At 39.0% G+C, this 20,606-nt stretch overlaps 2 protein-coding genes and 1 long non-coding RNA gene across 4 annotated transcripts; 2 read left to right on the top strand and 1 right to left on the bottom strand.

The window, feature by feature from the left end:
• Nucleotides 1-393: 393 nt before the first annotated feature.
• Nucleotides 394-12,331, top strand: tmem192 (transmembrane protein 192). The gene is made up of 6 exons (XM_087808186.1): nt 394-673; nt 1,416-1,568; nt 2,830-3,091; nt 3,166-3,288; nt 10,642-10,741; nt 11,868-12,331. Exons 1-6 carry the CDS (start codon nt 647-649, stop codon nt 11,980-11,982), a joined length of 780 nt encoding a protein of 259 aa, XP_087664312.1. The 5' UTR covers nt 394-646; the 3' UTR covers nt 11,983-12,331.
• Nucleotides 12,332-13,544: 1,213 nt separating this feature from the next.
• apela (apelin receptor early endogenous ligand) lies at nt 13,545-14,943 on the bottom strand. The gene is made up of 2 exons (XM_087808158.1): nt 14,854-14,943; nt 13,545-13,633 (listed from the first exon to the last, which is right to left on the bottom strand). Exons 1-2 carry the CDS (start codon nt 14,927-14,929, stop codon nt 13,545-13,547), a joined length of 165 nt encoding a protein of 54 aa, XP_087664284.1. The 5' UTR covers nt 14,930-14,943.
• On the top strand, nt 14,609-20,525 carry LOC148089542 (uncharacterized). 2 transcript variants are annotated; one of them, XR_015713347.1, is made up of 5 exons: nt 14,609-14,905; nt 15,020-15,115; nt 17,197-17,364; nt 17,606-17,780; nt 20,435-20,525. It is a non-coding gene; the product is annotated as an uncharacterized LOC148089542 (long non-coding RNA). The 2 variants fall into 2 exon arrangements; XR_015713346.1 differs by having other exon boundaries at nt 17,197-17,780.
• Nucleotides 20,526-20,606: the final 81 nt, after the last annotated feature.

The raw sequence follows: 20,606 nt of genomic DNA, 5'->3' as shown, positions 1-20,606 counted from the left end.
CGTTAATTATTATATGCAATATTTAAAACGTTATTTATTCTGTTTATACTATATTGCACCATTCTTTACTTTATATCTATACTTTTTATATATAACTTCACTCTACCCTGTGTTTTTTTAACGAAATTTCGTTGCCAGTTTCACTGCTGTGTTTTTTTTCTGTGCAATGACAATAAAAGAAAGTCCAAAATCTAAAGTCAAAAAAGAACAAATAAAAATATAATGGTTGCCATTTTGCTATTTATAATACATTTGTGATTTAGTAAAATGTGATTAAATAGATAAAATAATTATTAAAATATTGATTTAATATGTATGACGCCGTTATATACAACAATGTCAACGTAAATAAACTTCACTGAAGGGGCGGGACTTTCGTATAATATCTTTTTTTTTTTTTTTTGTGGGGGATTTGATTTATCTGCATCGTATTTTAGCTTTAATGTAATATTTCACAATAAATAAATAAAATATAAATGATTGTGATGTACATAGACGCGTGCGCTTGTCTTTAGGTCAATAAAGGTTTAGGCGGGGGGAAAAAAACACTTCCGCATATCAGTCATGTGACCATGTTTACGGTTGCAGCCTTGGCGGCTTGTTTTTAATATTTTCTTCTTTTTAACGAGTCCAACCTGAAAACTAAATGACCTCCCGAGGAGTCTTAGATGATGTAAGTATGTTTTGTGTCGCTTTGGTCAACCAGCGTTGCTTCTTCGCGAGAAAGACTGAACCTTTAAACGAGTGTTTATTGTCCAGGTGTAACAGTTAGAGATGACAGTGAATATGTCGTTACTGTACTTTCATTGTCGGAATCACGAGTGTTTTATGCTGCCAATGACTTTGCGAATAATAAATGCTAGTTGCTCCTGCTAACCCCGTGTATATTATATGAAAATTTAAATCACTAAAAGCACGTTTTGTGGCTACAATAGCAGTTTGTTATTGTGTTATTCAGAGTTTACTTAACGTGATCTAGGATTTTAGCTGATGTCCCGTGAAAGGCAATAATTTGGCATTCAATTTAGACTTTTAAATAGGGATTTTCTTGTTTTAATATTTTACTTTAGAAAGCAAAATAAATCTGGAAGTATTTATCTTATCTCTCATCCATATGCACAATAGTGAGCAGGCTAGTTTTGTGTTAGACATGATATAAGTCTAACAGGAACATTGGCATCTAAACCCTTTCATTCAAGTTATTATGAACTAATTTCTTTCTTTGAAACGTAATGATTAATATTATTTCTTGCTGGGAAACTGGTTAAACTTTGAGTTGCAAGTGTGTACCGGTTGGAGATTGACAGTCTACAACACTTAATGTGAAAACTAATGGTGTCTACTTTCTGTCTTTGAGGACAGCCTGTGGAAACTATTTTAATATCTGAATTCATGTTGTGTGTGTGTTTGATCAGCCACCTGCACACCCCGCAGACCTGACCCAGAGCACGGAGGAGTATTGCCCCGAGGAGGGTCCTCTTATATCGGAAGACGCTCTCCACTCGGCCATCAAGAGGGAGTTCCGGAAGTTACCAACATGGCACACTGCTCTACTCTCACTGCTGCATGTATGAAAACCTCTGAAGTCGAGTTGTCTTTCAAGATTGATTAGATACTGTTTTTTTGGTGCATGATATCGGTTATAAAGTACTTTATTTTAATAATCCTGATGGCCCAATAAGCATTTTTAACGCATATTTTTCCTAATATGATCTGGAGCTTTTAATCCATGTGTTTGTATCTTCTCGTGTAGACTATTGTAACAGTTTATTTTTGTGTCTAAACAAGAAGGATCTGTCTCGCCTGCAGTTAATTCAAAACTCTGCAGCAAGAATTCTGACCCGCTCTAGTGGAAGAGCTTGCTTACTTACTTACTACTAAAAATCAAAATCTGTTCTCTTAGTCTGATGATTTTATACATTAAAACAAAAAATGCACATTGATTTTCTGGAACTCCTGTTGTGTTCTCAGTTTTATCTTGACCTTTAAAGTATATACTTTATTGAATATTGTTTTGATTGTCTAAGCGCTTTGTGACCCTGGTCTGGAAAAGCGCTATATAAATAAAAATGACTTACTTACTTACTTATTAATGTTAACATATTTGAAAAGGGTTCAGTAAATAAAAATGAAAAAAATAGAAATTCTCACAGCTGGCACTGTTTTTAAAACTTTTATGGAAGTATATCAGTGCCATCAGAGAGTTGAGTGGCTTAATTTAACATTTCAAATGTTAACACTTTTGAGATGTTATTTTAATTGAAATGATTTTTGTTTTTAAGCATTCAATTATATTTTTTAATAATTTAAATCTTTGTATATTGATGGGTGGAATTTAATTTCAAAATATATATTTTTACAAATGGAGTTTGATATTCTACTTCCAATAATTCAACTATCAAATATCTTCAGCCTTTTAAATTCAGTTTTTATGTTTATATATCAAAATCTGTTCATAAAATGCATTCATTTTGAAAAACATTCAAATTGTTTAACACAATGATTGGAATTTACAACAAATTAAACATTTTAATATATAATTTAAATAAAAAAGTTTCAACATTTAAAATGTGAAATTCAACCTTTTAAATATTCTGATCTCACTTTTATACTACCATGTTTTCTTTTTTTTAACCATTTTTTCAATATTTATTAAAACTGAATCTAACAAATGAGTTTAGGATTTATTTTCATAGCCCAATATAAAAAGAGAATTTTGACTATATCTTTTAGAGAGTTAAAAATTCTCTCCAACTGCTGTGTTGGATTAAAATTCTCCAAAAACTGCTCAAAGTTACTCTTGCTTAAATACAGTTTGTTTCCCTACAGGTGGTGTTTGTGGTGCTGGCGGTGATCCTGGCGCTCACATGTGTCATCAAACTGGGAGACGTTGAGGAATGCACCAAACTCCTGGGCGATGTGAAGGGCGACAGCGTCATTGCGTTTGGAAAGGCGTTCATGTGGTTGATGGTGCAAATCCACACCATGTATTCTCAGCAAAGTCACAGTGGACTGCGGAGGCGTGGATACATGAAGTTCTACCGACAGACGAAATCACTCAAGTTCCTGCCACTGACCGTCCACTCGGCAGGTACCGAGCTCGCTTGCATCTCCACGCATTCTCCAGCAGGTGACAGTGCAACTGAGCGGAATTCTTCTCCACAGGAACGGCGATGTTTTTGGCTGTTCAGGCAACTGGGCTGGAAACTACGACACGCACGTACTTAATCATCAGCATCTTGGTCGTGGAGGTGTTCCTGGTAGTTCCAATACTTGTCTATTACATAGGTAAGCTGAGTCACCTGATCTATTTTTAGTAAGAATGTATTCTTCTGACAATATCATTGTTGGCATATTTTTATAGATAAAGAGCAATCTATACCAATATACAAAACGGGCATTATCCTACCTTTTGAGGTCAAACATTATTATTTTACAAGTATTTCAAGTATTTACTAGCATTAAAAAAAATCATATTTTATTAGATTAAGTAAAGCAATGTTTTATTTTTGTGGAACAGCGTTTAAATAATTGGTGTGAACAACGATAGTAAAGTAGAAAGTTTACTCATGGCAGAAGAAAAAACATGTTTTTGCTACTGAGTATTTGTTCCATCTCTGAGAAATATGGCTGAACAAATAATTTCGGAAATACTGTGCGGTTTCATTGTATGATCAAAACACCATTTGATAAAATGTACATATTTAACCCTTCTTTGTAGGCCGGGACTGCGCGTAATGACAAATGAATTGATTGATACATGAGTTTGAATAAAACATCTTTATGTACATTTTAAAATTTAAAAAAACTTCAATAACACAGCGATGCACAACACACCAGGGATGGACAATATAACAAATAATGATGTCACACAAATTGCAAAGAATAAGTAAAACACAATGAAAGGCTCCTCTCTGTCCGCTTTTGACCTACTTTTAAATGTGTGTTTATATATATTTATATATATATATTTTAATCGCAGCCTGTGTAATTAAAAAAAAATCCAATTTCAGACTTTATGTGTTGTTGACATGAACAAAGATGAGCAACTACATGTCAATCATGACCAGGGCTGGTCTTTAAATATAATAAAAAAGCTCAGTTCATGCATCTTGGGGTCCATGAGTGAGGGAAGGACGTGAGACTGACGGATGAGTCGGCGCATCATCTTCAGTTACGAGGTCTCTGTGTCATCTGTAGAGCTGGGAAAAGAGCTGAGACAAAAGCTCTTCATTTACCGGTCACCAACGTAATATCAGGCAAACTGATTCAAACTAGGTGCATGATGGCACGTGGGAATGCCGCTTGAATTTGTGTAGATCTTTGTCAGTCCACGTGTCGTCCGAGTGAACTTTGCATTCGCTAATGCAACGCAGTCTTTGGCATACAGTCCATGTTGGTGTTCTGTGGCTACATCTGTGCTGTGTCTCAAATCGCATACTAGCGTACTCAAAGTTAGTATTTTTAGTGTGTCTCAATTCTTAGTATGCGAAATTTAGTGCACCATGCACACTAAATTTGCGTACCAAAACGCCCACAAAACTGAATATGGTTCGATGGACACTAACCACACCAAACGGCTCCATCTTAGTGACGTTTTAAAGTTTTAAACGGAAGTTACGTCATATATATATATATATGCATATACTTACAGGTGTATTTTCCGCAGCAGAAGGATGAGACGTCTTCGGTGCTGATATCAGCTTAAATATCTCGCGAATATTTAGATTCTCATATTTTTTCTTTATTTCTTTTTCCAAACTTGCAAAACGTGCTGCCAGCAGGTGGCGATAGCGTTCAAACAGCTGGTTGAAACATCGTTACATAGAAGTAGAAGAAGAAGCTGTCGCGTCATTTCCTGTTAGTGCGTAGCGGCAATGTTTGATTTGAGACATACTATCTGTGGAGAATTTGCGTACTAGTTAGTATGTACACTATCCTGATGCATACTAACTTCTAGTATACTAAGAGAAGTATGCGATTTGAGACACAGCACTGGAGTTGGGAAGCATGGAGACTGATTCAAAGCTGACTCTGCACACTGACGAATGATGTGATGTAGTTGATGGAGACACACCCTTTAGATTACACTGCACACAAACCCCCCCCCCCCCCTCGCTCAACTCTCCATCCGAGCAAATTCGCATCACAATACCTGCCCTGCCCTTTTCAGACCTGACAGCATGACAATTAAGCTTTCAGCTCCCTGTCCTCCCTCTTTCTCCTTCTGCTGATCTGCTGATTTCTCCCTCCTGATATCCCTCTTTTGTCCTTCCTCCACTTTTTATGAAACGCCGTATAAGCCACTGACTTACCGGCTCAGTTGTAAACTCATGGACGTTACACGCTTGCTTGTGGTGAGGTACGCCACTTGACTTGTGTGGCCGGACGGCGCTGATTTGTGGCGCGATGAAGTAAACTGAGACTGAGGATTTGTTGTTTGTTATGGCAGCAGATCATTAAGGTTTTGTGGTGTCAAGAGGTTGATATCAACATTGACATGAGCTGTCAGTGATGACCAGATGAGAGCAGGTTCACATTCTCCATTTTCGTGGACTGCAGAAGGCAGTGTGAAGTCATCCATTTTTTTTTTAATTCAGGTGTTAAAAACAATAGATTGATAACATTCGGTATGAATGAAGTAGTTGCTCCTGTGCGTCATGTTGCTAACAAAAATAAAAATAAACATGGAATGCAGAGAAACAGTGTTTTTCTCATTACATTATCAAAGCTATTGATGGCTTAAGTGGTTATTATTTGGAAATGTCTGGATATCAGCTCTTAAAATACTGTGCTAGAAGGCATATTAAGCATGGTGCGGCTTTGTAGTATTACTACCCAAGAACTACTACAGAGCTTTGTGGAGAAATACTACAGAGTTTCGCGGAGAAGTACTACAGATATTCGCAGAGAAATACTACAGATACTCGCGGAGAAATACCCCAGAGCTTCTTGGAGAAATGATACAGGGCTTTGTGGAGAAATACTACAGATTTTCGAGGAGAAATACTAGAGATATTCGCAGAGAAATACTACAGATAATCACAGAGCAATACCTCAGAGCTTCTTGGAAAAACAATACTCACAGAGAAATAATAGATCTTCGTGGAGAAATACTAAAGAGCTTTGTGGAGATATACTATAGGGATTCGCGGAGAAATACTTCAGAGCTTCATGAAGAAATAATACTGAGCTTTGTGGAGAAATACCACTGAGCTTTGCGGAGAAATACTACTGAGCTTCGTTAAGAAACACTACAGAGCTTTGTGGTGAAAATACTATGGAGATTTGCAGACAAATACTACAGAGATTGGCGGAGAAATACTACAGAGCGTCATTAGAAATACTACAGAGTTTCATGGAGAAATACTTCAAAGCTTTGTTGAGAAATACTACAAAGCTTTGTGGAGAAATACTACCTTGCTTCGCGGAGAAATACTACGTAGCTTTGTGGAGAAATACTACGTAGCTTCGCAGAGAAATACTACAAAGCTTAGTGGAGAAATACTACGTAGCTTCACAGAGAAATACTATAGAGCGTTGTGGAGAAATACAGCGTGACTATAGCAGGTTTCGACTTAATATTTTCATGTTGGCTCTCCTTTTTCCCTCTTAGCAACTTTGATTTGCTAAATTTAAATGAACTTTTTATTCATTCATGATGGTTTGGGAGTTGAATCGTGTGCCGAGTCAACCTTCAAACCAGAACGTGAGAACAAGTGGCAACATCAGAGTGAATTCATGAGGACTAATCCACCAACTGTCTTCCCCTATAATGAGGGGAAAACGTCTGTTAAACATTCCGTATGAGAGGATATTGATTATTTTAAGGAGCCTGCATTGAGAGGAAATTTGTATTAAGGGAGTGTTTGGCAGCTGAAGGGTACAGATTGTGGATGGAGATACCAGAGGAGTGAGGAGAGAAGATAAGGGGCATTAGGATTTTAGCCTAGCCCAAAGGGTAGCATTCGGCTCCTCCGCCCTAACAGGGAAACACACACACATTGTCCTGTTGTTTACAGTGTGTGTGTGTAAGGGGGGTATCTGAGTTCCACGGTCACATTCCAGCACAGATCAGTGCGCTCACCCACGACACGGACCCAGCAACGCCTCGCAGCGTGACCCTCTCGGCGTCTGTCCAGGTGACGAAAATATGTCGCTGAAATGTGGAGGGGATCGAGATGCGGTGCCTGAAGGGTCCACACAGGAAGGACTAGCTCAGCCTCCCTTTGAAGTGCATGACGATTGTAACCGTTTGCGTCTTTGAGGGTTGCAGTATGTTTCTGCGGCTCATTTAAACATGAATACTCTCTCGGCTATAGAGCTCCATGCACATCAAAGGAGCGCTCTGGCCTTCAAAGGCTTTTTCCCTTATATACATCTCTGCTTTGCATGGTCACTGCAGGGCACACAAGCTGTAACACACACTGGAAAACACACGGTCATCAATGATGAATGCGAGGAATAAGTGCCCAAAAGCATAAAGCCAGGTGTGGTGGCCGGCAAGAATGCTGAACGAGTGTTAGGGGTTTCCTCTGTTCCGAGGAACACCGGCCCCTCCCCGGTCTCGTACGTGGTGGTGGACAAGAAAGACAGACACAGTATTGAGTTTAAGAGAAATAATGCTCGTTTAGTGAATTATGCAAAAGTCAGAGATAAGAACTTACGTGATCACGGGCGCTAGCAAGCAGAGAGATCTATCGCAGACGTCTTCGAATGCCAGAACGCAAAGATCAGACAAAATGGTGGATCTTTATAGTAGAATATTCAGGTTAACACCTCTAGTCAAATGTGAATGTAGGATTGGTCAGTAACTGTAAACACTTTATTCTAAGATGGCCGGTCGCACGTGATTGTAGTGGAAATTTACCAAAGTTGTTTTCTTCTCGAGAGAGTTTGTTCCCAGCAACTTACTGGTCTGTTGAGTCTTTCAGTGTGAGTTCTCAAACAGGTTCACACAGACTTCCTGGGAGTCTGGGATTGTTTAATCTTTCTGTGTGTGTGTGAGGCTTTGTGACCTCGGCCTTTGAGTTGTGAACCTGAGTTTAGTTTAAGTGAATGCAAGAATAGGATTATTTAATATGAATTAAATATGAAAGATTATCAGTTAATCAAGTGACTATTTGAAATGTGTGTTAAATCTAGATGATTGATTACAGTAAAGTTGTCATTTCCTATCCTATTTTGAATTTCCTTCTAGTGGATAAAGTGGAACTTTTGTTCGACTAGACCAGGGTTGTTGACTCAATTTTTAACATTCTTCGTAGCCTGACAAACACATTTTCTATTAACCAAACTCTGTCGTATTCCCATCAAATTCCTAAACTTCAATTTTTCTTTAATGGAAAGTCTCTGTATAATTGTCTGTTAAACACTGACTTCTTTATTCGTCAACCATCCCTAAATGAACATTGATCTACTTAGAATGACCTTGCAGGCCCTTGACATTGACAAATGTGGACCAGACTATAGGTTAGTTCCTCTTAACAGTTGGACCGTCAGGGTCATTGGTTGTGTTCATTACAAAACGTTGTGTACCGTTAACATGATGGGTATTTATGAGTGCCAATGAAATTTCCTCAATTTCCTTGAAAAAAATAAAAGGATGATTAAACGGGTGTTGTCTCAAAACAACATGCGCTCATGGCTCCATTAAGTTGTGTTGATAACACACAGTTATTCAAAAAGCATTTTCAGACCTTTTTATTTGTGCAGGCTTTCGCTTTATTTTATTGGGCTGCTGTGTTTGTTTCCAAGTCATCTTGACCTTTTGAAATAAGTATTTTAACTATGTATTGTTTTCGTCCTCAAATGGCGTCCGCTAAAAGCACAACTTGTTCTTTGTGTGATCAATGTAGCGTTGCTGGTTTGTACGCCTTGAAAGTAATTGTTCATATATACTATGAGCAATGCTTTTAGATCAAGAAAGTGTTGCTTCAAGCTATAGAAGCGTGCCAAGATGGTTGCCCTGGGGTGCACCTTTTTAACACATCAGTAAAGTAGAATTGTATTTATCTCAATATCATCAGAAATTGATGCTCACTCTATTTTATTTTTCTAAAATCATATTTCTGGATGTTATTAATGTATAAAAGAACTAGAATGTTCAGTCTATGTGTAATTATTTTCATATTTGAAGCTTTTTATAACACATAATTGTCCTTTTATAGAATTGGTTTGTGTTCCGCCTACTAAAGGCACTGTAATTTTGACCTAAATCACTCACAAAAAAAAGAATATTTTCTAGGTGTTGCCCTATCCATTGTTGAAGTCGTTGGAGGTGTCGCTGCCTGAAGGAGACATTTTGCAGTCGCGTATTTCCGGCGTTTTTTTAACTTTCCATGTGGAACAATGAGAGTTTGACACCTCGGCACTCCTGCTGTTATCACCTGGAAATGTGCACTTCTGGAGCAGTAATTGAAGCTTGGTCTGCGTGCAAGGCCGTTTCTGTTCAGCTGCATGTGTGTTTGTGTGTGTGTGAGTGTGTGTGTGTCTGTCTGTAGTGTGAGTTTTACACAGGCGGGTGAGAAATGCGCCACCTTCCTTAAAACTCTGCCAGACGTTCACCATTTCCCCATTTACACATCCACATTGACTTTTTTCCTTTGTACCTAATATTGGTACCTTAGAGTTGAGCATTGAGTTTTTACTTGTTTTATAACTTTATCTACGGCTTCTAAGACGTCGAAGAATCTAGAAATGACCCTCAACTGTGTTGGTGGTTTTCATATACTGTATGTTCACTCACAGACACCTTTATTTAAGTCTGGTTTAAAGCGGATGTTAGATTTTCTTCAACATTTGAGTCAGAGATTTTTATTTTCTCCTCAAACAAAAAGGAATGCACACATAAGAGGACCAAAACTTACTTTTGGTTGTAACATTTCCATATAACGTTGCCTTTTTTTAATAGTTTCTATACATGTTGAAGTGTATAAATGCCAGGTTTTATTATAATTATTTCCATTATAAAAAGAAACGTCATGTGACCAATTCACTCCCAAGAGCATCAGTATTTATAGTATTGTCGAGTTTTCCAATGAGAAACAACACGTTTATTATTCTTAATGTCTCCTTGTAATTGCTCCCCACAAACAAATAACTTCTTTAGACTCTTTTGTCCTCTACATTTCTGAGATGCTTTCCCTCCGTCTCACACAGACCTGCAGCGACTGTAACTTCTACACACTTTTATTGCCTCATTATGCAGGAATCCGCAGTATTTTCCCCGGATCGTGTGTGTGAGAGAGAAGCCGCCGGGATTCTCCTGGCAAAGCAAAGATCCTTCTCTTTAGAGCCTCCCTGACAATTTCCTCCCGACTAATGACGCTCGGGTCTTATCAATACTCTCACACATACTTATCTCCCATATTTAAAGTCCCGGATCTTCTTATAGCTGCCGTTACACCGGCGGCCACACCTTTCCTCGAACCCGGCCCCCCCGATCGTAAAGGTGTATGTTTACGGTGTGAGAATTGGAGGTTCCGAGCGCAGGATGTGGCAGCTCATAGAGCCAAGTGCAGGATACGACGCCAAGCGTGTGTTTAGAGGAGGAACCTCCGCGTGGAGTTTCTCACCCGAGGGGTCGACGTGTAATCCTGATTGAATGTGGAAGAAAAATAAATTGTGTTGTGTTTCCAGTGTCTGTGTCGAGGTTCAACCAGCAGACGCCTGCCCCGGACGTGTGCGAGGAAGACTATTCCCAGAGCATCTCTCGTCCGCCCACGGAGACGGGATTCAGGTCTGTCCAGGATCACTAAGACCAGACTTGATGCTCAAAAACTCGTCGTTCAGAAATGTTGCTTGTTTTTGTTATTTAAAAAATGTATTTAAGAATCAAGGAGATGCTTTTAATTGTTAAATAATGAACATTTAGTTCGAAATCGGGGTCAATTGTCTGGGTTTCAAATAAAATTGTTGAATTATATTTACTAGTTGAAATAGCTGGCATTGCCCCTGGGGGGGGGGTTCGAATTGGAGCTGAAGTTATGGAAATCTTTATAAAAATGTATTGATCCCTCAGGAGGTCTCCTTCAGGAAATTGTTTGTTTCCAATTAGCAACAGCAAATACAGCAATTTTTCATCAAAAATAATCAAAATAAAATAAGAACAAGAACAATGAGAAATAAAGAGAAAGAACAAGATGATACAATCTAGGTCTAAAGATAAAGAACATCGATCAAAGAAAAATAACAAAGACAGAGGATACAAAGACTAACATAGAACAGAACATCATGATACTTTGACTCCACTCCTGCCCCCGAACTCACAATTGTACAATTGAATTAAAATTCCTCTATTCCCCCTGCGCCCCCCTATCATTGGTACAAGGAGCTAGAAATCTGCCTTACTGTACATTTAAATATCATCAAAAATGGCCACATTTGAATTTTAGTGGGGGGTATTCTCTTGTACCCCCTTTCCCTGGACCTGATGTTGTTGTTGCCCCCTTTCCCTGAGAGGTCAGTAGTCTAGATGCTAATTCAAATTTCATAAAAATGAGATGCATTGCAATTTTCAAGGGGGTCTTCTGCCCCTTTTGTGCCCCCTTCACCTGGACCCGAAGGTGTCGCTCTCCCCCCTTTAAACCTTAATCGAGAGGTTAAGTCGTCTACATGCTAATAAGACATTTTTCTGCAACAAAATTTGGTTGCATTTGAATTTCCATGTGGCTTCTTTTAAGTCAGTCTATAAGACAATAATATCAGCTCCTATTCTATGTATTAACACTTTGATTAACATTTTAAATGATGTTCTACACATTCGAACGTTCGTATGAAGAAGACTCTGATGATGATGATGACGTGTGTTGAGATTCAACCAAAGATGTCGAGTCCAGTTGAGACTAAAAGGTGTTGTGTTCCAGGGTGGGGTCCGGTCTGGAGGAGGTGGTGGAGAAGCAGTCTGACCTGATCGAGTACCTGATGGAGCACAACAGATCGCTCAGCAAGAGGCTGCTCAATCAGACGGTCCAGCACTGACCCCCCCCCCACCCCCCCCCGGGTCTCCCTTTTCCCCCCCGAGTGACTCGCCTCCGCTCACGTACACACACCGGTGTTCAGAACTTGTTGCTGGACGAGGAGCTGGTGTGTGTGTGTGTGGTTCAGAGACTGGAGATGGTTAAAGAGCCGAGGAGTTGTGGGTCACGGATCAAAGGTGGAGGTTTTTTTATCACTGTGTTACGACCCGGGGTGACCCGCCGCTGCTTGTGTTACCGAGGAACAAACATCGTCTGCACTGAGGGGGAGCTGAAGGCTGGTCCTGGATCAATAGCAAGTGTCTTTTTTTGTGTGAAACATGTGCTTAATAAATCTTTTCAATTCATCTTTCGCTGCTTTCGTTTTCTGCCTCTCGACCAGGACAACAATGGTCGGTCAACATCAGCACGAGCCGACGGACTTCCTCGCCAGCTCATGAGAATCCATCAAATATTGAGGTCGTCATTCAAAGACTCTTGTGTTTGTCCACCGACCACCCCCTTTTTTTTTTTCAGGGACTCCTTTTACAAGACAGACTCCGACTCCACAGGAGGCCTCGACGTTTACGACTCCTTTCTCGTGTGATTTTTACTGAAACCTGGTGACGCGCTTGACCCTCGTCACCTGAGAGGCACTGTGTGAGGTTCTCGACTCGGCTTGTTTTAGTCACAAAATAACATTTTTAGAGCATCTTTTACTTCTAACTGTGGCTCTCAATCAACTCCATGAAAGGAACAGACTTGGGGGGGGGAAAAATTCATGGAATTCCCGGGTTCGAGCACTGATTTTGTCTGTAGCTATTAATGTAAGAAAGGTTTTCTCGTCAAAACCATTGTAGATATCGGCCCTTAAATTAAACGGGTTTAAAAACAAAACAAATGCAACTTAAGTTTTACTAAGAATACTAGGATGATCCGATGTATTTATCTACATCAGGTATGCATCAAATAAGACAGATTTTTATAACGCAATCCATCTGTTAAATGATTTATTTCCCATATAACACCACTTTCTTAGAAAAAGAAACTGCACATTTGATTTTTTTGATTTTTATTTTAAAAAGTCTTAAATGTATTTCAATAATCATCTGAAGTGCATACAAAACAATATAAACACTTTATAGGAATATAAAATCTGCTCCGGAGAATCCTTCCGGAGAATCTTTGATCCTCGGCCTCCGAGTAACATTTTGGGGCCGCCAGTATACAAGTATTGGCGTCGTGCGACTGGACAAACACCATCTCTGTTGACAGCAAACAACCGCCTCCATAACATTCCGAGGGTTTGTTTGCAGGTTGTTTTTTTTTTTAACGATGTGCCGCCGTGACTCCAGAGATGGTTCTGCGGCCTTTTCCGAAGCTTGGCAGAATGTCTTATGATGAGCAGCATCGTGCATCTTCCACTGACGAATGGACCCGTGACGCCACCGTCTTCATCCCACTTTTATAGACTTTCCACCTGAAATTTGAGGGAAGAAGTGGTTAAAAAAGTGCTGCTGCTTTTCCTCACACACATGGTTAAACGCCACATGCACGTCTGAGGTGCTCGGAACATCAAAACTCACCTCAGGGGAAAGGCACTCTGGAATGGAGGGGCAGGCAGCGTCTGTGAGGGCAGTGATGTCTGTGGTACCTTCTCCTCAGGTTCAGAAAATCTGTCGAATTGAAAAAAGGTTAAAAACAAACTCTTTACTCTCCACTCTGACCGAGGAATGTCTTGGTTTCTTAATGGGTCAAGAAACCTAACACATGATTATTTTTAATAATCCCTAATAAAAAAAAAAAATCCAAGGAGGTTCACAGGCCAGTCCCAGGAAGAGATAAAGTTCCAGATGACTTTATGACTCCCTGCTCCTCCTCCCTCCTCCCTCGGGCTTCTTCTTCTTCCATGGAGAAAAAAAAGAAAGAAGCTCCTGCAGCCCTGCAGCTAGACTTGGCACTGCTACGTCATGTCATGTTAATAAAGCTTAAGTATTTGCATGGCATTTTAACACCGGCCGCAACAAAAGCGCACCGGAGCGCCCGCCGGCCGCGCACAAAGGGGGCTCGGCGGGGCCGCGGCTCGTGATCCCCCCGCCAGGGCTCTCATCTAAGACCTCCTCCCCATCGTGACCCGAGTCCTCGAGACTGACGCTCAAAACCACCTGTTGCTTTTAGTGTTTTAAAACTTTTTTACAACATGCGAATACAAGGGCTCTCGTGTGGCATTTATTGCGCGTTGGAACTTTATCGATCAGTCGAATTAAGAATATATTTCCCCCCTTTTTTTTCCCATGAATTAATACTTAAAAAAATATATTGAAAACATAGTCCACAATGGGAATCGTCGTAACAAAGAACCCACGATATACACTAAATATAAATAATTAAAATTGTAACTTTGCTACAACAAAGAACCCCACGATATACACTAAATTATAAAATTATTAAAATTGTATTAGTTAACTTGGGAGTTTTTATTTATTGGTCAGCATCCATTCTTATTTAAAGCCTTAATTCGTCCAACAATTAAAATATAAATGACGATCGTTTATCTGAAGCGTTTTGAAGACGCTTTTTTTTCCCTGATGGTCATGAACGCAACACTTGAAACGTGCAGACACCTGCGTCGATTAGCTTAACGTCAAAAAGTTAGCACGTGCTTCGCGTCGATTTAACTTAAATATATTGCATTTTTTGGATTAAAAATCCTGCTCTAAGACCCTTAGTTTCTGTCACTTAAGTAAGTGTCTGTTAAGTTAAGTTAAGACCGTTATAAAAATTGTTTTAATTGTAAGTAAGCGACCTAAAATTCCGCATATTTATATTTGCGTGTTTATGTTGAAGAATTTGAAGAAAGTGCGTAAAAGTGCTTTTAAAAAGTCGGGGGTCTTACCTGGTCTGGCGGAGGAGATGGAGGCGACAGCAGCCAGCAGCAGGAGGAGCAGGTACAAAAAGTTGAAGATTTTCATTTTTATTTAATTTAAAATGGAATCTCTGGAACTAGAAAAAGTGTATCTCTTCAGCTCGTGTTCAAGTCCTTTTTTGTCCTCTCTCCTCAGTCCAGGTGGTCCTAAAAACGATCCAGCAATAGAAGGTTCTTGTCCTCAGTAATGTCCTCAGAGATTGTCCTGAAGGCTGAGAGTAAAGTGACAAAGGTAGGTCGCCCCCCTTCCCCTTTATAGTGGCTCTAAAGGGAGGGTGCAGCCCCCTCCACAGCATCCCCCCACCTCAACCCTCATAGACACACACAGTGGTCACTAGAGCACATATTGACCCCACATGTAGAGGGTAATTCAAATGACAGGAAGCCCCCCTTCTTTCTTTTTTAACCATCCAACTACCACCAGATCTCTTATAATCTCAAAGTGCTGCATCTGTGGCAGTGTGTAAAAAAAAACAAAAAACAAATCTGTCAGTGGATCGATGATGACAAACATTCATTTCTGGCATTCCGAGTTGACCCCGACCCCCGCTTCGGCTGGGCCACATCTGCAATGGTGGCATGGATGGGGGGGGGGTTCAGGGGTGGGGTTGTGTACGCAGTGAGCATCTTGACTGAATGAACTAAATAGAACAATGTTAGCCCGACCCACCGAGACGCTGTCTCCTTCTGTTTTTGGCTTTTGATTTATCAAACTCGTACATACAAGTCAACGTCTTAAACTATGACACAGGCTGAAGTGTATTTATTTATTCAACCGTCAATAACGGAGCAGGTTCTCTTGCTTTTTATCCTTGAAGTGAAACTGTATCTGCTTGAATTTGTTTTATTCCTAAATATGTCTTTACCTAGCGTAACTAGGACTATTGCATATTTTAGAGGCACTTTATGAACATTTTTGATGGACAAATCAAAAGATGTAATAAAAATTTAATAAGGATTATACAGAAGAAGGATAAAACGTTTTAGGAAATGTATGTTTTATTCGATTGATCAATTTATATGAATTAATTGATATGATGTGATTTAAGTTGTTTCGTATGTCAAATTATGAATGTATTAATTTTTTGTTGTTTTTATTTACTTTTGAGTATATGTAATGTAAAACCTCCCCCACCCCTAATTAAAGAAGTAAAATGAATACTAGAAATGAACAAAAGCGAAAATGTAGGATCGTTTTTAAAAAAGGAAATTAACCCAATAACACAATCAAATCCAATCAAACGTGTTTAATAATTGAAAAAAAATAATAATAATGGCGATAAAAGAAAGAAAACAATGCAAATAAGGAAAATTTAAATGAATGAAGTTTAAAATATATGAAATCAAGCTCAACACAGACTGATAACATTAAATGTATATAATCATGTTGCATATCTCGTGTTTACAGCTGGTTACTAATGTATGAAGTAAAGCTTGGCAGAAATATGATTTTTGATCCATGTATTCAACGTGTATGTATAACTAAACGCACCATGTGTTTAGGTATACATGCCCTCATGTGTATTAGCATGTTCAAAGTAAATGCTTTCTTTTTCAATTTTTTTTTTTAAGTAAGAGTAGCGGTTAAAATCCTCAACCAAAAAAAAAAAAAATTCCATCACGATTTTTAGCTTCTTAAAAGTCACAGTTTTCCTCTATATTTTTCATCATTTGCAATTCATGCATAAACAATGTTTTGGTTACAGGAAGTGAAATAATTTGAGCCATATTAAATGGAATTATCATGAAGTTCCCAGACACCATCGAACGGATCTCTTTTATCCACTGCATTTGAATATTGACGTTGAATTTATTGATCACAAATGTAGCACAAGTTCTTGTCATCGAATATTCAATCGATTAAGTGTTGCTTGTCTTGAGTTTGGGTTCGTTGATATGAGAATGAAATTTTTAGTTAAATGTTGCAATATGAAGAAAAAAAAAAGTATCTATCAAGCTCCAAATCTAGGCCAGTCTAGTTCTCTCATGTTGCCAGATGGTTGGTTCAAATCAAAGTTATTGTTGTAAACAATTGTCAAGAGTTCCAAACTGTAACCGTAATGAAGAAAATAATTTGCTGTGTAAATATTTGATAGGGGTAGACAAACACGGAGAAAAATAAATACCCTCAATAAGACTCGGACTTGGACTGCTCAAAGAGGACGGAACTGACTTAACTGGACAAAAAGTAAAAACTCGACTATTGACGTTGTGGGTAGAAGTTGTTGTTTTCGTCACTTTCCAGCCAAACGGGGTCTCCTGGCTCCAGCCAAGCGACGTGTCGTGGTCCCATTAGTTGTGTCTGCTTTTCAGCCGTCTCTGTGGACCGACTCGCCATTCAGCGCCGGGCTAATGAATTAACACATTAAGATGAAATGTCGGCCATTACATGTGAATGAGGATTAGAGAAGCAGCAGGACGCTGATGGAGCGCGGGGCTCGGACTTTGAACAAGCATCTGGACCGAGAAGGTCGGGGACAGGTTGGTTTTTTTTTTTTACGGTATTTGCAAAAATGTTGCTCAGAGTGGCCCAGATTCCTCATGTGTTTGGGGGAGACCCCGAGCAGAAGAGCACACACATTCATCCCGCCGCAAACAGTCGGCTCAAGTATGTAGTTTGTTTCTGAAGCAAGCGACACTTTGCATATCAGCAGCCATTGTCTTTCAAAAAAACGTTTTCTCCCCATTTCAATATGCTAATGAGCCAGCAATTGTCATTCAGAGCCAGCTGCTGTCCACTGCTGGGTCCCCGGTGGCTGGTTTCAGTTTCTCTCTCCGCATCCCTTCAACCCAGAGACAAGTGAATCGTTCCTCCGACGCAGACGCAGGACCCAGAAGAACGTGTCGTGATATTTGCTCTTCCTGGGGCTTATACGTCTTGACTGGGGATTACCCGGGTAGGCCAAACACACCCCTTACAAAAGAGGTACACACACACTCACACAGACACACGCACACAAAAAGTCACACATTGCTGAACTGAGGCGGTCAATATGACGTGGAATGACGTCGTAGAAATTCCAGAGTCGGTTCAGATTGAGCTCCATAACGATCGGGGATTCAATCCAAAATATTTTTCTTAAATATGTTTACATTGTATTATCTGTCTTTTGACATTTTCCTCTAAAAATAAACAAAATAATTTAGATTTAATTTAATAAATGTAATCATTTAATTATGATCCATGTTCTTTATATTTTGTCATTTTCTTATTTTTATTGCACTTTGTTCTTGTTTTTATAAAACTATCGTCCGTGTCTCTGTTTGCTTGAAAAACATTTTCCAGAATGAGATATCCAGAGGGATCAATAAAGTTTATCTATCATTTATTTTTTGCTTGCAGACCCAAATGTATACATTTTATAAATATTTCTCCTTGCATCGTATCAGGGTACATTCAAAGGATACAAAGCAGAATGTCACATTGGATTATAATATTATAATATTTTCTTTATTTTTCAGGTCACTCCAAAAATGTAGTGAGTCTTGAAAAATGTCTAATAACACATGTATCTTAAAAAAAAGTAAAGAAAAATACAGTAGTTTTTTAAAATACAGTATATTAAAAATCCAAAACAAATCGTAATATATAATTGAGGTTTGAAGGGAACCAATAAAAACGGTGACAATAACAATTGTTTCAAAATATTACTCATTTTTGGGACAACCTTTTATTGCACTAAATAAAACGACCTATTATGATTTCTTAATTTATTTGTCCTAAGTTCACCGGAGTATAGTGACGACTCTTTCCTGTGACTCTAAATAAATAAAAAATTACGCATTTTAATTGTGTCTAATGTTTGAAAATACTGTTTAATTATTAATCTGTCCACACTCCAATCAGTATATCCACAATTTATACGTACAGTTATACTTTTTTTTACTTTTAGTAATATTTATTCTTTTAAACAAGCCTTTAACAACTCCTGCTGCTGAGTAGAAGTACTTCTTTAATCTTAATGACTTCAGAGGAAGCGCCACACTCCACTTGTACCCCATCATCTCCTCTCAAAACATCTAAAGATAAAGAACCCTCTCTGATAAAAGTTAGGCTGGAGAACAGTGAGCCATAAACCTGCCTGTTTCCTCTGCCCACCCACCTGTTACAGCCTGTATACGTTTACCTGCTCTATTGTAGGAGAACATAAGGTGACCTTTGGTTATCAGTTAATAAATCAGGTAGTAAGAATATACAGTTTAAAGGTCTCCGAAGCACACGATGGATACGACTCCTTTATTAATTGTTCACAGAGCAGTAAGTAAAATACACCTTTTAGTAATTTTGATATTTCTTGACTCAATATTTATTTATTTATTTAATGTTGCTTTTATGACAAAGAGCTTCGCCTTCTGTGTCTTAATATCTTCAATTGATGGATGGCATAACGTATTTATCTCTGAAGGAAAATTCTATATACAGTACTTTATTCAGTTTTACTAAGAATATACAGTATATTGACAAAAATGACATTTATTAAGTTGGTGTCTGCGTGTATTTTATGACTGTCGGTCTGGAACATCGAATCGGGTGCTGCTGATTCTGTTTAAAGATGCAACCTTTACATCTGGAACAAAAAAAAACAACAACAAGTAGGCTGCTGGGATTCTCGGGGTCAAAGGTCAACACTCAATCTATTCAGGCTCTAAGGGATGGCGGCAGGTGCTGGACCAAGAACACACAACAGGCAGTATCCAGACAACAGGCTGCTCAGTTCGCTAGTGTTTATATCCTCACATTATCCAATAGACTGGTAGTTAAACTCCACCAAACGCATTGCTTAAAATACTAGTTTAAAATCAACAGAACTTTAATGAAGATCTAAGGAAAATATAGCAGGAAAAATGAAATTATAGAAAATCAATTGTGAGAAAATATACAATTAAAGCATTTTTTTAATATTAACTATTAGTTTTCCAGGAGGTGAGCTTTGTTGAATCTATTAAAAAATAAATATCTGTAATTAATCTAAGATGTCAAATGTTTCTTTGTCCAATTATTGTGCAGAAATATAAAAACGCTGCTTGATGACGACAATAATTTGAGACGCACATATAATCTTATTTTTTAAATTCCAATTAAAAAAAAAAGGTCAAGACGACACGACGCTGAATAAAGTGGAACATAACAAGAAGGGCTCGTAATAGAATCAAATAGATAAGAGGTTTCTTTTGCCATTTGTACATTGGCAAGTCTTCAAACGCTCCGCCGTGTCTGACCTTTTCGGGGTGTAGTCCCTTGTCAGTTCGTGTGCTTATTGTAATTTGATGGCCGGCTACGTTGTGCGTCGTTACAGAGTCGATGGTGAGTCTGTTGTCATGCCGGCGTTAATGAGCGCTCGTAGCCGGCTAAAGCTTAATTACTCTTAAGACCCCTTATCTCCAATTGCTCAATCTGACCCCGATGGACACATATGCACATGAACAGGAGTGGTCAGGCAATACACACACACACTCAACCCCTCCCTTCTTTTCCCCTCACCAGTCCTGTCACAGGGTCTTTGACTCTGGACAAACAGCCCGGCCTGACTTTTTTTTTTTTTTTTTTTAGGAGCGACGGCTTTCCTCCGCGTCGGCATCTAGACGACTGACTACTGAGGATTGACGGAGAGCCGAGGGGTCAGGGGGCAAGCTCAACAGGGTGTAGCCGCTAACCCCCCAGGTTGTCGCCCCACTATGGGCCGCAGAGGCCAAAAGTCACCCGGTTTGTTAAAGCCTAACCC

This window comes from Callionymus lyra, chromosome 1, assembly GCF_982586985.1.
Source record: "Callionymus lyra chromosome 1, fCalLyr1.hap1.1, whole genome shotgun sequence".
Lineage (NCBI taxonomy): Eukaryota > Metazoa > Chordata > Actinopteri > Syngnathiformes > Callionymidae > Callionymus > Callionymus lyra.
This window is presented reverse-complemented; position numbering and strand designations above follow the sequence as displayed.